Here is a 13,416-nt window from a genome sequence, read left to right as displayed (position 1 = left end):
AAGGCTCTGGAAGGGGCAGGCAGTGGGGAAAGGCTCTAGCACTGGGGAGCTGCCAAAGCACTTTCTCACTGCTGGAGCCTTTCACTGCAGCAGGGAAAGGCTTTGGCAGTGAGGAGGCAGCAGGACACTACACTGCTAAAAATAGCAGTGTAGATGTGCTTGGGTGTGTAGAAAGCCATGTAGGGTACATACCCTCGGGGTTTAGATGTGTAGGGCACTCTACTCACGTAAGCCATGCATCACCACTTACACTATTTATACCCATGCTAGCTGGGTGTGCAGAGTCTGTACTCTGCATGCATAAGTATAGACACCCCTTAAAACGATCTCTTGTAGGTCTGAAAGGAAGACAAAATCAATGGGGATGTCACTTGGGAGGTTGCATCTGAATGGAGAAGAATCTCTTCCATGCAGTTGCCGATCAACAGGTATCAACTGAAAAATCATCTGTGACTAAAAATTAAAGCCCTCCTATACTGGAGGGAAACTCAAACTTTGGTGCAAGAGTCCTTTAGACCTCACCTGATGTACCCAATAACAGAAAAATAATTAGCATTATTCCAACATATAAACTATATAAAATTGCCATGTTGTCATATGACTGTTTTCAGTCAATGATAATCCAGGAATTCTCATTGCCAAAATCTACAACAGATCAAATTCTGTTCTCAGTTACACCAATACAACACTATTGTCGACAGTACGGGCAGAAGTGAAGGCAGGAGGTTGGCCTAAATTTATACCATTAAGCATTTTTATAAGGGCCACCACTTCATCACAAACATTAGGAGCTGTGGGTGTTTAATACCATCCAACTAGTGGGCTTTTCTTAGTATTAAAATGATATTTGATTGGGTTGGGTAGATCTGCCATTTTTGTGCAAAGAGGCTTTTTAGATTTAGCTCTTATGTTTAAATGCATTTCATTCCAATCCTGGAAATCATGTGTGATGAAACATTCATCAATGGAAGATGTTGAGACAAATTTAATTTTGGAAGAACAACGAATCCTCTTCTGCTCTTGCTTTTTTACCCAAGTTATTAAGGTCTATACAAATCATAACAGAGAATGTCCAGTAATAGAAAAGCATCATTACAACACACAAGGAATAAAAGCCTGCTCTATGTACAGATGACCTTTTGTTATTCTTGGCATTACCACTGATCTCTGCACCCAGTGTGATTTTGGCAGTAGACAAATTCAGGTATATCATATGTCTGGTTACAAAATAGATTACCATGAATCTGAAAATCTGCCTTTACATTCCACAGGGGTATGCAAGAGCAACTGGAGCCACACTTCATTTGCAGTGATCTTACTAAAAGTGAAAATATCTTGGCACATATCTAGATCAAAAATTGGTTTCCTTGTTCAAATAACACTTTGCACCAAGTCTAAGCACTGGGAAAGTGAGAAATGGAAAAAAGAGCATATTGTCATTAAAATGAACTAACTTCCCTAACTAGACTTCTTATTTTTCCTGACCATTTTTGAGCTAGAAAACCACTTCTCATTATTTAAACAAGTATTATTCCTGAGGTATTTTTGGAAAGATAAAAAAAAAAAAGAGTCTGGGCTAGATTCATAAATTCCAAAGCCAGACCACTGTGATCATCTAGTCTGACCTCCTGTATAGCATAGTCCATAGAACTCCCTCAAAATAATTGCTAGAGCAGATCATTTAGAAACACATCCAATCTTATTTTTAAAATAGTCAGAGATGGAGAGTCCACTGTGACCTTTGGTAAGATCTTCCAATGGTTAATTATTCTCACTGTTTAAAATGTATGCCTGATTTTCAGTCTAAATTTGTCAAGCTTTGACTTCCCACCATTGAATCATGTCATATCTTTTTCTGCTATATACTAAACTCATGATGCCACATAATAAATAATCTGGTTCTTCCCAATATTAGAGACAATTTTTAAATAGCTGATATTTAACCCCTGGGTTACAGAAAAGTAGCACATTCACAATGCTTTTGGGGAACCCACCTTACAAGGTACTGAAAACATCCTGACTTACATGGGAAATGAGGATGCTCAGTAGCTCACAAGTCCTGGGACACGAAAGAATAGCAGAAACTGAAAGTTTCATTTCCATAATCTTTTCTTGGACTCTCCAAGGTGTGAAGCAATTACATAACCTTTGAAATGCCAGTATCTACAAAATGTCCACATTTCAGAACACGTATCCCCCTACACTACATTTACCACACATACCTCTTTGGTAGTAGACTTGCATTCAACTGAAAATATGATAATTGTCAAGATGTTAATGCAAATGTTTGTTGGTGGTCAACAGAAGACATCCCCTTTATCTCCCTCACTCTATTATCTCCAATGATCCTGGGCCATGAAAATATGGTAGGGGTGGAACAGACTGGAGAAAGTCATATGTCTCATCCAGCGTGCAGAGTGTACTGGCCCTTTATTTCCAATACACAGCAGAACTGTGATCAGTAAAATGATTCAAACACATTTTATTTTGACCACTTTGCAAAAAACAGAGCAGTTTATGGTCAAACCAGCTCCCAAATATTTTACAGGACCTTATGTAATAATTAACCCTTTTACAATAAAATACATCATTTTCTCTCCTCCATGTTTATGACTATGGAAAATAAAATTCAATGACACCAAAAAGGAAAAAAAGGGTGGTTGGTAATATCATTTTTCTTAGTTGAAATGTAAACATTTTTAAGAAAACACATCAAACTTGATAAAACTTGGCAATATTTCTAACTTGTGTTCTCAGCAATGGTCGAGAGTTGGCAGTTGGAAAGACACATTAGTTATTAAATTATTACTCCCCCTATCATGAGGTATAAAAGGTATAAAAGTCCTGTGAGACTTTGTAATTTTGATACTGGATCTAACATACTGCTCATCATGAAGCAGGTTTAATCTGAAGTTTCTCAGATACTTTTAGCAGCTGAATATACAAGAATAAGAGTGCAAGAAATTAGAATGAAGACTTCTAGACCTTCTGATTAAACAGTGAACCAAGCAGTTATGACAGTTTATAAATGGAAAAATTAATGGACCATATGAAGGGATACTGATGTTCAGAAACATGTATGCAACTTTCACTGAGAACAGTGGGATGTGTGCAAATATCTCAGAGAGCTACCTTGGCCAATAGGCTTTATCAACTATAGGCAACAATATTTCTTCCATTTCTGTTTTTTCCTTTTGCTGTCTAAAATACCAAGCAACATCTTCTGTTTACTTTTCACAAGATCAATTTTTTGTTTCTTGTAGGCTGAACTGCTGTTCTCCATTATCTAACGATGAGCCAGATTCTGATCTCCTTACACACTTTGAACTGCACCTCATTCCTCAAGAAGTCCCACTGGAGACAAAGGGGATTAGTCGTGGAGGAGACAATGGGGATTACTCGTGGAGTAAGATATACTTGTACTTGAATAAGGATAGAAAAATTTGACCCAGTATTTGGACACTGGCAGTTGTATGGTTTTAGGGATGGGTGATTTTGTAGCTAAAGTACAGAACAGGGGTTATTCAAAGCTCTACTACAGACTTCCTTATGTAACCTTGGGTGAGTCACTTGGGGGAAAATGTTCAAGGGTGCATAAGACAGTCAGGCACCTAATTATTTAATGTTTAGGTGCTACATAAGTGTGATGTATCCTCAGTATTAACAGTACTATTAAAATATCTTTATGCTTACCTTTCCTGTCAGGGGTGTGTGTAATACTAGAACCCCCCTACTGATATCTCTGGTTGGCACAACTCATATTTAGAGCTGATTTCTACTCCCTTCTTTATCTTTTCTAACCTGATTCTCACATACCCTTTTTGTTCTGGGATGTCCTCCAGCAGCATGTAAAGAAAATCCTGGAAAAGGAACAAAAGCACCACAATTAATATCTCTATCAAAATATTACACTGTGTCTATGTCACTAGCAATAGAATTTAAACAGCTGCAGACAGGAGATTGATAAGAAAGAAATTTATGTCTCATCTATATTATTACTTTGTTCAATTGTATAGATAACATATATTTTGTCTGTCAATTTTCTAAGCCAGTCAAGCTGAAAGGTGTTACAAGTTAAAAGAAAAAGAACCTGAAAACACTGCTCACTGTTTTAACACAATCCTACATTCTGTCTTTATTGAATCTATTACACACAACAACAAAATTACATTAGAAGAACTTAAATTAAGGTTGCAAATTCTAGCGCCCAAAACTTAGGAAAAGTTAAGAAATGCTGAAATTAAGGCTGCCTGTGCAACCTTACTTTGGCCTCCTGATGTGTCTGCATAATGATACAGTCTTTAATTACACATTCACATAGTTTTTTCCCCCAAAAGGCACATCCGCAAAGTGTCAGGCAACCTTAATAATAGATGGTGCAACCAGCCCTGCCTAGAAAAATACAGTTCATTCTCTTTATAAAGTTACCCCTGGCATACCAGAAGTATTCTGGCACTCATCACTTTAAACATAATCTCATTCTTTGTAACAATCACTTTGATACAGAATCACTTTGATACAACACACTAACTACTTGGGCTCCCACAAGCAGTTTTCAGGAGAGAAGCATTATTAAAAATAACTCTCAATTTTTACCGTCTATTTTTAACTAGCAGTAAATCAAGTTTGTTAATATTAAAAGTATCTTACTGGGGACAGGTCTATTAGCCTAGTGATGCTGTGCATTGCAGCACAGATTGCTTAGTATGATTCCTGAAAGCGAGCTCTTGCTCCCTTGGCAAAGAGTGTTGTATTGAAGGCAGCAAGTTTGATTCCTAGGGAATGGGGGCACCCTGTTTTGCTGAATACTCTTGGTAGTCCATCGATCCGATGATGACAAATCTGTGCAGATCATCAGTTGTTGGTCTCATGGTGTGCCCTCTGATGGCTATACAAGCCAATTCTAGAGGTGCACATTTTGCTGCAGATGGTGCATGGGAAGTTCGCGGTCAGTGGATTGTGCGCTGCTGATGCTCTGTGACGTCGTTCGAGTGCCTCTTGTAGACGCCGGCAGCGGTCTTCCTCAAAGGCAATGCAGGTATTTCTGACTGTTGCACGCCACTGTGTTCTGTCGCTGGCGGCGTCCTCAAGGTCCCTAGGTTTGATACTGCTGTACTGCAGATTGGCTTTGATGGTGTCCTTGTAACGTTTCCGTGGACGACCTATATGCCGGATGCCCTGGGAGAGCTCACCATACAGAAGCTGATGGGGGATTCTGTTGGCATCCATGCGGCTGACATGACCGGTCCAACGTAGCTGTGACTTCATGATCATCATTTCGATGCTTGTCATCTGGGCTCTCTCAAGGACTTCGAGATTGGGCACTTTGTCTTACCAGCGGATCTTCATGATGTTACGGAGGCAGCGCATGTGAAATGCTTCGAACTGCTTGATGTGACGCCTATATAGTGTCCATGTTTCGCACCCGTACAAAAGAGATGAAAGAACAACAGCTCTGTACACAAGCAGTTTTGTTGACATCCGGATGTTATGGTGATTTAAAACTTTGACACGCAGACAGCCAAGTGCCTGGCTTGCTTTGGATATTCGTGCATTGATCTCATTATCCAGTGATCCATCATTGGATATGACACTACCGAGATATTTAAAGTTCTCCACTACTTTCAGCTGAGTGCCGTCGATGGAGATACTCGGGACAGAAGCATTTGATCCAGGTGCAGGTTGATGGAGAACTTCTGTCTTTCCGAGGCTGATAGTTAGTCCGAAAAGTTGCGAGGCCTCAGCAAACTTGTTGACAATGTGCTGAAGATCATCTTCAGTGTCAGCCATGAGGGCACAATCGTCAGCAAAGAGTGCCTCAAGAAGGAGTTTCTGCACTGTCTTAGTCTTTGCATTCAGGCGACGGAGGTCAAAAAGTGAACCATCGTGCCGGTATTTCAAGTATATACCTCGGTCCAGATCTTTCACTGCATGGTTAAGGACACATGCAAAGAACAGGTTAAATAGGACAGAAGCGAGAACACATCCTTGTTTCACGCCGTTGGTGATGTTAAAGGGGGCTGATGTGGCTCCATCAGACAATACTTCGCCTGTCATGCTGTCGTGAAAAAGGCGTATAATCTGGACAAATTTTCTTGGGCAGCCAAGTCGTGTTAGAATGGTCCAAAGGGCTCCCCTGTTGACGGTATCAAACGCCTTTGTCAGATCTATGAAGACAGCATACAGGTGCATGTTCTGTTCAATGCACTTCTCTTGTATTTGTCTGACAGCAAACACCATGTCGACTGTGCTCCGGCCAGGTCGAAAACCACATTGACTTTCAGGTAGATTTGCCTCAGAAATACTGGCTATTAGGCAGTTCAAGATGATGCGGGCGATGATCTTCCCTCCAACAGAGAGGAGGGATATGCCTCTATAGTTTCCACATTCTGCTTTGCTGCCTTTGTTTTTGAAAAGAGAGACAATAGTAGCATCGCGAAGGTCCTGTGGTATGTTTTCATCCTCCCAGATGTTGATGATCACGCTGTGGAACGCTGATAGTGCTGCTGGACCTGCTGCTTTATATATCTCTGCTGGTATCCCATCTTTTCCAGGAGCTTTCCCTGAACTCATCTGGCTAACAGCTGAATACTGATCACATTGTTAAAGGAGAGGGAGTACCTAGTTCAAAGTGTCAGTAATGGAATACACCTTTCCACTTTAAATCAGGTCAGATTCAGGCCAGGTCAGTACTGTTGTCCAAAAGATTTTACCATTTGTTGGCATCATTACAGCTGTGACAGGGATGATACAAATCTGACTGAAAGTATTCATACTCAATGCCATTTATATAGAAACTTCAAATGTTAATCTAGCCAGATCCCTTGATCTGCTATCTCATCAGTGTTTTATAACCTATTATTAGCTGATATCTCTTGTCCTACTAGTATTGTATTATAGTCTCAGTTACTGTGAGACAAAATCTCTACTTTTTGATTCAGGCTCTTCTTTGTTTTCCAAGAAGATAATGAGAGGAAATTAAGAAGAAAGACAATGCATATACATCTATTAACAATAAAGCAATAGCTATCATTTTACAATTTTCCTTGAAATTAGGATGCTCCTATTGTTCTGTAAGTATTATACAAATATTTGATTTAGAATTGAAGTTTATAATGCATGTATTTCAGGGTTCTAAAGATAGGTATTTAGTACTAGGAACATAAGAATGGCCATACTGGGTCAGACCAAAGGTCCATCCAGCCCAGTATCCTGTCTGCTGACAGTGACCAATCCAGGTGTCCCAGAGGGAGTGAACCTAACAGGTAATGATCAAGTGATCTCTCTCCTGCCATCCATCTCCACCCTCTGACAAACAGAGGCTAGGGACACCATTACTTACCCATCCTGGCTAATAGCCATTAATGGACTTAACCTCCATGAATTTATCTAGTTCTCTTTTAAACCCTGTTATAGTCCTAGCCTTCACAACCTCCTCAGGCAAGGAGTTCCACAGGTTGATTGTGCGCTGCGTGAAGAAGAACTTCCTTTTATTTGTTTTAAACCTGCTGCCCATTAATTTCATTTGGTGGCCCTTAGTTCTTATATTATGGGAACAAGTAAATAACTTTTCCTTATTCACTTTCTCCACACCACTCATGATTTTATCTACCTCTATCATATCCCCACTTAGTCTTCTCTTTTCCAAGCTGAAAATTCCTAGCCTCTTTAATCTCTCCTCATATGGGACCCGTTCCAAATCCCTAATCATTTTAGTTGCCCTTCTCTGAACTTTTTCTAATGCCAGTATATCTTTTTTGAGATGAGGAGACCACATCTGTATGCAGTATTCAAGATGTGGGCGTACCATGGATTTATATAAGGGCAATAAAATATTCTCCGTCTTATTCTCTATCCCTTTTTTAATGATTCCTAACATCCTGTTCGCTTTTTTGACTGCCCTGCACACTTCGTGGACGTCTTCAGAGAACTATCCACAATGACTCCAAGATCTCTTTCCTGATTAGTTGTAGCTAAATTAGCCCCCATCATATTGTATGTATAGTTGGGATTATTTTTTCCAACGTGCATTACTTTACATTTATCCACATTAAATTTCATTTGCCGTTTTGTTGCCCAATCACTTACTTTTGTGAGATCTTTTTGAAGTTCTTCACAGTCTGCTTTGGTCTTAACTATCTTGAGCAGTTTAGTATCATCTGCAAACTTTGCCACCTCACTGTTTACCCCTTTCTCCAGATCATTTATGAATAAGTTGAATAGGATTGGTCCTAGGACTGACCCTTGGGGAACACCACTGTCCATTCTGAAAATTTACCATTTATTCCTACCCTTGGTTCCCTGTCTTTTAACCAGTTCTCAATCCATGAAGGGACCTTCCCTCTTATCCCATGACAACTTAATTTACGTAAGAGCCTTCAGTGAGGGACCTTGTCAAAGGCTTTCTGGAAATCTAAAGTACACTATGTCCACTGGATCCCCCTTGTCCACATATTTGTTGACCCCTTCAAAGAACTCTAATAGATTAGTAAGACATGATTTCCCTTTACAGAAACCATGTTGACTTTTGACCAACAATTTATGTTCTTCTACGTGTCTGACAATTTTATTCTTTACTATTGTTTCAACTGATTTGCCCAGTACTGACATTAGACTTACTGGTCTGTAATTGCCAGGATCACCTCTAGAGCTCTTTTTAAATATTGGCGTTACATTACTATAAAGAAGGGTAACCACAAATTAGCATCTATCCCATATTCTAGAGTAGGTAGTGATAGAGGCACCACCCATTTCTTAGGGGGTGTGGTAAACTGGTACTAGGAGCCAGAGAGGGAAACAGGTGGAGGGGGGACTGCGAGCCAGTAAGTGAGGGAAGACTAAGATTGGATGAGGAGCCAAGAGGAAGGCTAGAACTGGCTGGGCAAGGAGACTGGGTACCAGTGGAGCTGGGTGAAGGTGGTAGTATATAAAGAAGACGGATCTGCTGAGGAGCCAGGGTGCTGGTGGATAACTGGGACTGGTGTTCAAGGAATCTGGGACTGAGATGAGAAGTCTGGGGACTGGATAGGTAAGGAGAATGGGACTGGAATGAGGCGCCAGAGGTGGAGAAGAGACAGGACAGGGAAAGGGACAAGTTGGAGGTAGACGACAGAAGAGTCTGTAATCACTAGAGCACATTCCTTTCCAGAGCCTGGAATGGCACCCAAGATTCATGCACCATTCCTCTGCTGTCTGCAAATATCTGTGAAACTCACTAGCAAAGTGTGTCTCATTCCCCTCTAGTGCCAGTCCACATAGAGAATTGCAGTCTATCACTGCTATTAGTTACTGAATTAGTTCAAGCAGCAGAGATCTGGCTGGTGAGTCCAAAGGTTCCTACCATGCTGATTACTCATGTAGATGTCAAGATGATGCCATACAATGGAATTTATGTTTTTTCAGCTTGTTTTTTAAAATGTAGAAAATTAGACACAAAAGCATTAAGTTAAAACAACATTATTAGGGTGCAAAGTCAAGCACTCAATAGTTAGGAAATGATACAGGCAACCTTAATTCTTGCTTTTCCTAACTTTTGAGTGCTTGACTTTGCAATCTTAATAATGTTTTTTTAACATAGTTTTTGTGTGTATGATTAAAAATAAAGTGAATGTTGACAGAGTTTATAGCAAGCATATATGCAGAGAAAGAAATCTTTAAAAAGCAATGCACCTGTAGATAATCAAAATAGTCTACAAGCATAGCATAACTTGATTAATTAGATTAACTAGAAATGTACACCGATTGCTACCTAAGGGTAAGATCAAACTCCTACTCAATCTTTCCAGTAACTTTGGATTTGGTCTCCAATGAACTGCTGAGAAAGTACCAGAAGTGTTGCAATGGCATTGTGACTCATTCCAGCCACCTCTGATTCCCAAACATAGGCCTTGGCTACACTTGCAGCTGTAAAGCGCTGTGAGGTAAACCTGTCTTCGTACAGCTGAGTAGGGAAAAGCGCTGCAGTCTGTCCACACTGACAGCTGCCAGCGCAGTAGTGTGGCCACACTTGTAACATTTGCAGCTGTGTTGGGAGCGGTGCATTATGGGCAGCTATCCCAGCATTCATGTGGCTGCAACGTGCTTTTCAAAACGGGGGGGTGGGGTGGATTGTGTCAGGGAGTGTGGGGGGGAGAGAGAGTGCTTTTTGGAGCATGTCAGCTCTCTATTTTGCAAGTTCCGAACTCCCGGCCCCCTGCTCATTCATTTACTCACTCAAAGCAAGCTGCAAACTGTTTACTTTTCTCTGTGGTACGAGCTTTGAAACCGGCACTTCCGCATTCCTGTAGCCGGTCACAACAATGGAGAGGATTGGCCACTTGACAAGGTGATTAGTGCAGCGCTGCAAGTCGTTTACACTCACACCCGTGAGTCGTAGCCACTCCTCTGCTGCTGTTATTCCTCTCGGGGAGGTGGAGTACCTGCAGCGGTGTACCCAGGGAGATACAGCGGTGTAAGTGCCCTGCCAGTGTGGACGGGGAGTGAGTTACAGCGCTGGGGGAGGCTTTACAGCGCTGTAACTTGCAAGTGTAGCCAAGGCCATAGACACTTATGACTGTTCAAAGCATCAAACTTTAGTGTGTCTTTCTGGTGTAAGAAAATACACTATGATTGATGCATTTTTAAGAAAACATCCATAACTTTATTATTTCAAAATCAAATATCTTCAAACAAAGGAAAGCACATGTTTCTCAATCTTGACTAATCGCACGGCCAAGGTTGCAGTTTTAAAACAAAGTCTTCTTTGAGTTAATTATATTCAAAAAATGAGTCTTGAGAAATCTTAGATGAAAAATGCCATATATTCACTCTCAACTCAAAAATGGCTCAACACATTTTTATCAAACTACTACAAACATTTGCTTCTGGGATGAGAACAAGCATGAAATGTTTCAGCTTGTGAAAGAACAGCTGGATACACTACAAATTCACACTTTACAGCAGAGCATTGGAGTGAGAGGGAAGATTACTAGTAGATTAGTAGTACCACTGCAATATGATCTGGCTAGGATGACCTAATAGCTTAATGTGTTGGGACCTTCCAACATTTTGCAATATTTATGCAATCCACTAACTTAATTGATTTCCTGTCAGGCTAGTAGATCTAACTGCAACAAGCTGACTTTTTCTACCCCAATCCAAAACTTTTCCTGCAGTCAAATTAAGGGCTTCTTGTTTTCTTGCAATAATTTTCAAAAAAGTTTCCAGCTGGTGCTAACACTAAAACACTGGTGTTCACAACTTGGGAGCCTTAGTGTAGACAAGTCTTCGACAGTGATTGGTATTTTTTACTCTGTGCCAATTAAAACTTCTCCAAGGAAGTCTAATTGACCTGGTATTCAAAACAGCTGCAAGCAGTGGGAACCTTCTGTACCTTAGGGTGCCCAATGTTCCCTCAAGTGGTAGAGCTGCACCTTGTGTACACAAGACTAAAGAATGGGTATAAGTACTACTAGCTTGTTCTTTTACTGGAGCAGATAGAGTCATGGAATAGCTTTTCCCAGCTTTCTTCTTTCGTTGCAGCAAGGTACAGTATGAGACTAGGTAACTCTGCTCAGAAATAGTTAGCAATTAGGCAGCAAGTCTCTTCCCTGAAATTCTTCAGCCTGGCTTTAAAAAGAATCATCTCCTTTCAGAGCGGATCTTAAAGCCACCTTTAGCAGTCACTATTTTTCCTACACTTGCTGATTACCCAGTTTAACTCAGCACATAACTGCTGCAATGTGCTTCCAATGTTCCAAATACACATCCAAGTCCAGAATCTTGAAAGTCCAATGCAACAAATATAAATGCAGGTTCTGTTTCCATGCCACCTTCAATGTATTTACATGAAATTATCTTTATCTGATCAAAGTCTGATACAGGTACTCGTACCTGAATAAACGGGTGCACATGAGTCAGTCTGACAGTAATGCAACTTCAAGACACTCAGACAACACCATAGTGATGACTGCACAATAGAGTATATACTATTATAAGATCAGATACAGTATCTCATATCAATTATACTAAGAACAGATTTCTGTTTCCATTGATTTCAATGGAATATTTGCCACTGACCTCAAGGGAGTAGGATTGCATCCTTCCAGTATATACATAGTATTTAGTTTTTACTGCTAACAGCTCATGGGAATTTATATTTAGTTCAAGTGACAGAGGTCTGTACTTCTGGAGCAGGATGATCTCAATTTATACCCCCTTGTTGCCATGAAGTGTTAAATAATAATAATATATATATACATATCACTTGTAGAACACTTTTTATGCAAGATTCCAAGTGCTTTATAAAGGACAGTAAATATCATCTCAATTTTACAGATAGGGAAAATGAGGCACAGAAGTGAAGTGTGACTTGCTTTAGGAAAAACGGAGTTCATATTGGAGCTTAAAACAGAATCCAAGTTTCCTGACTCAGTGTCCTATGCCCTAGCCACATTTTAAATTTCCAAAACCAGTGATTTAAATAGTCAAACAAAAAATAAAAGTCACTTATTTTTCAACAAACTGAGAAACAAGCACCAGCAGAGTACCTGAGAAAGGATCAGTTGTCCATGAAATTTCTGCACAAACTTTCTTAAAAATTCAAAATATGTAGCCTCTCCAATTCTCTTGGCTAGAGATTGCAGAAGGAAATAGCCCTGGAAGAAATCAGTGCCAAAGACAAAGATGATGCTATTAATTAAAGGATACACAAAAATAAGTGTTTATAAATGTGTTGGTAACATCAGCTTCAGTTAGGTCAGTTTCGCACTCTTACCTTCAAGTAATGAACCTGCATGAAGATTTTTTCTGCATTAAGACCGTGTTTGATTATGCATGTTCCAGACTCACTCACTTCTCCTGTGTTCTCTTTGTTTGGCCTAAAATGATTGCAAATCAATTAAACTGTTGATAAGTGAGTAAAGAACTAATGCATTACAAACTTTCATTGCCCAAAATGATTATAATAGGTTGGTATCTTCAGACTCTACTCACTACATTAGTCTCTGTTCTACTTTGGATCTGAATTTGTGCTAAATAGCTTAGCAGTTCTCAGCTGGGGGTCCACAGGCCACTGGGGGACTGCAAGCCATTTCAGTGGGTCCGCAAAGCAGGGCCACTTGGAGCCCTGGGCCTGAAGCTTGGAGTTCTGGTGCCCTGCAGGGTGAAAGCCCTGAGCCCACATGCCCCATGGGGCTGAAGCCCTGAGCCCAGGCACCCCACGGGACTGAAGCGCTGAGCTCTGGTGCCATGAGCCTTGACAGAAGCTGCCCCAGAGGACTGAAGCCCTAAGCCACCCCCACAGACCTAAAGTAGGGTTACCATCCGTCCGTATTTCCCCGGACATGTCCGGCTTTTGCGTCTCCAAATAGCCGTCCGGGAGGAATTGGTAACAAGGTTAAAATGTCCGGGGGGTTTTTCTCCCTCGCCTCCCTCCCT

The 13,416-nt window shown here is 40.6% G+C and overlaps 1 protein-coding gene across 5 annotated transcripts in view; it reads right to left on the bottom strand.

Moving 5' to 3' along the window:
• AOPEP (aminopeptidase O (putative)) overlaps positions 1–13,416 on the bottom strand; it is a 310,109-nt gene that overhangs the window by 128,676 nt on the left and 168,017 nt on the right. For all 5 annotated transcript variants that reach the window (XM_029911714.1, XM_029911718.1, XM_029911717.1 and 2 more), the window contains 3 exons: positions 12,755–12,857; positions 12,528–12,635; positions 3,817–3,860 (listed from right to left, as the gene is read on the bottom strand). In XM_029911714.1, the coding sequence (XP_029767574.1) occupies positions 3,817–3,860; positions 12,528–12,635; positions 12,755–12,857 (255 nt within the window). The remainder of the gene's footprint in view (positions 1–3,816; positions 3,861–12,527; positions 12,636–12,754; positions 12,858–13,416) is intronic.

The sequence above is a fragment of the Terrapene carolina genome, unplaced genomic scaffold (assembly GCF_002925995.2).
Source record: "Terrapene carolina triunguis isolate 2854851 unplaced genomic scaffold, T_m_triunguis-2.0 Scaffold113, whole genome shotgun sequence".
Lineage (NCBI taxonomy): Eukaryota > Metazoa > Chordata > Testudines > Emydidae > Terrapene > Terrapene triunguis.
Note: the sequence above shows the minus strand (reverse complement) of the source record. Positions and strands in the feature narration are given on the sequence as shown.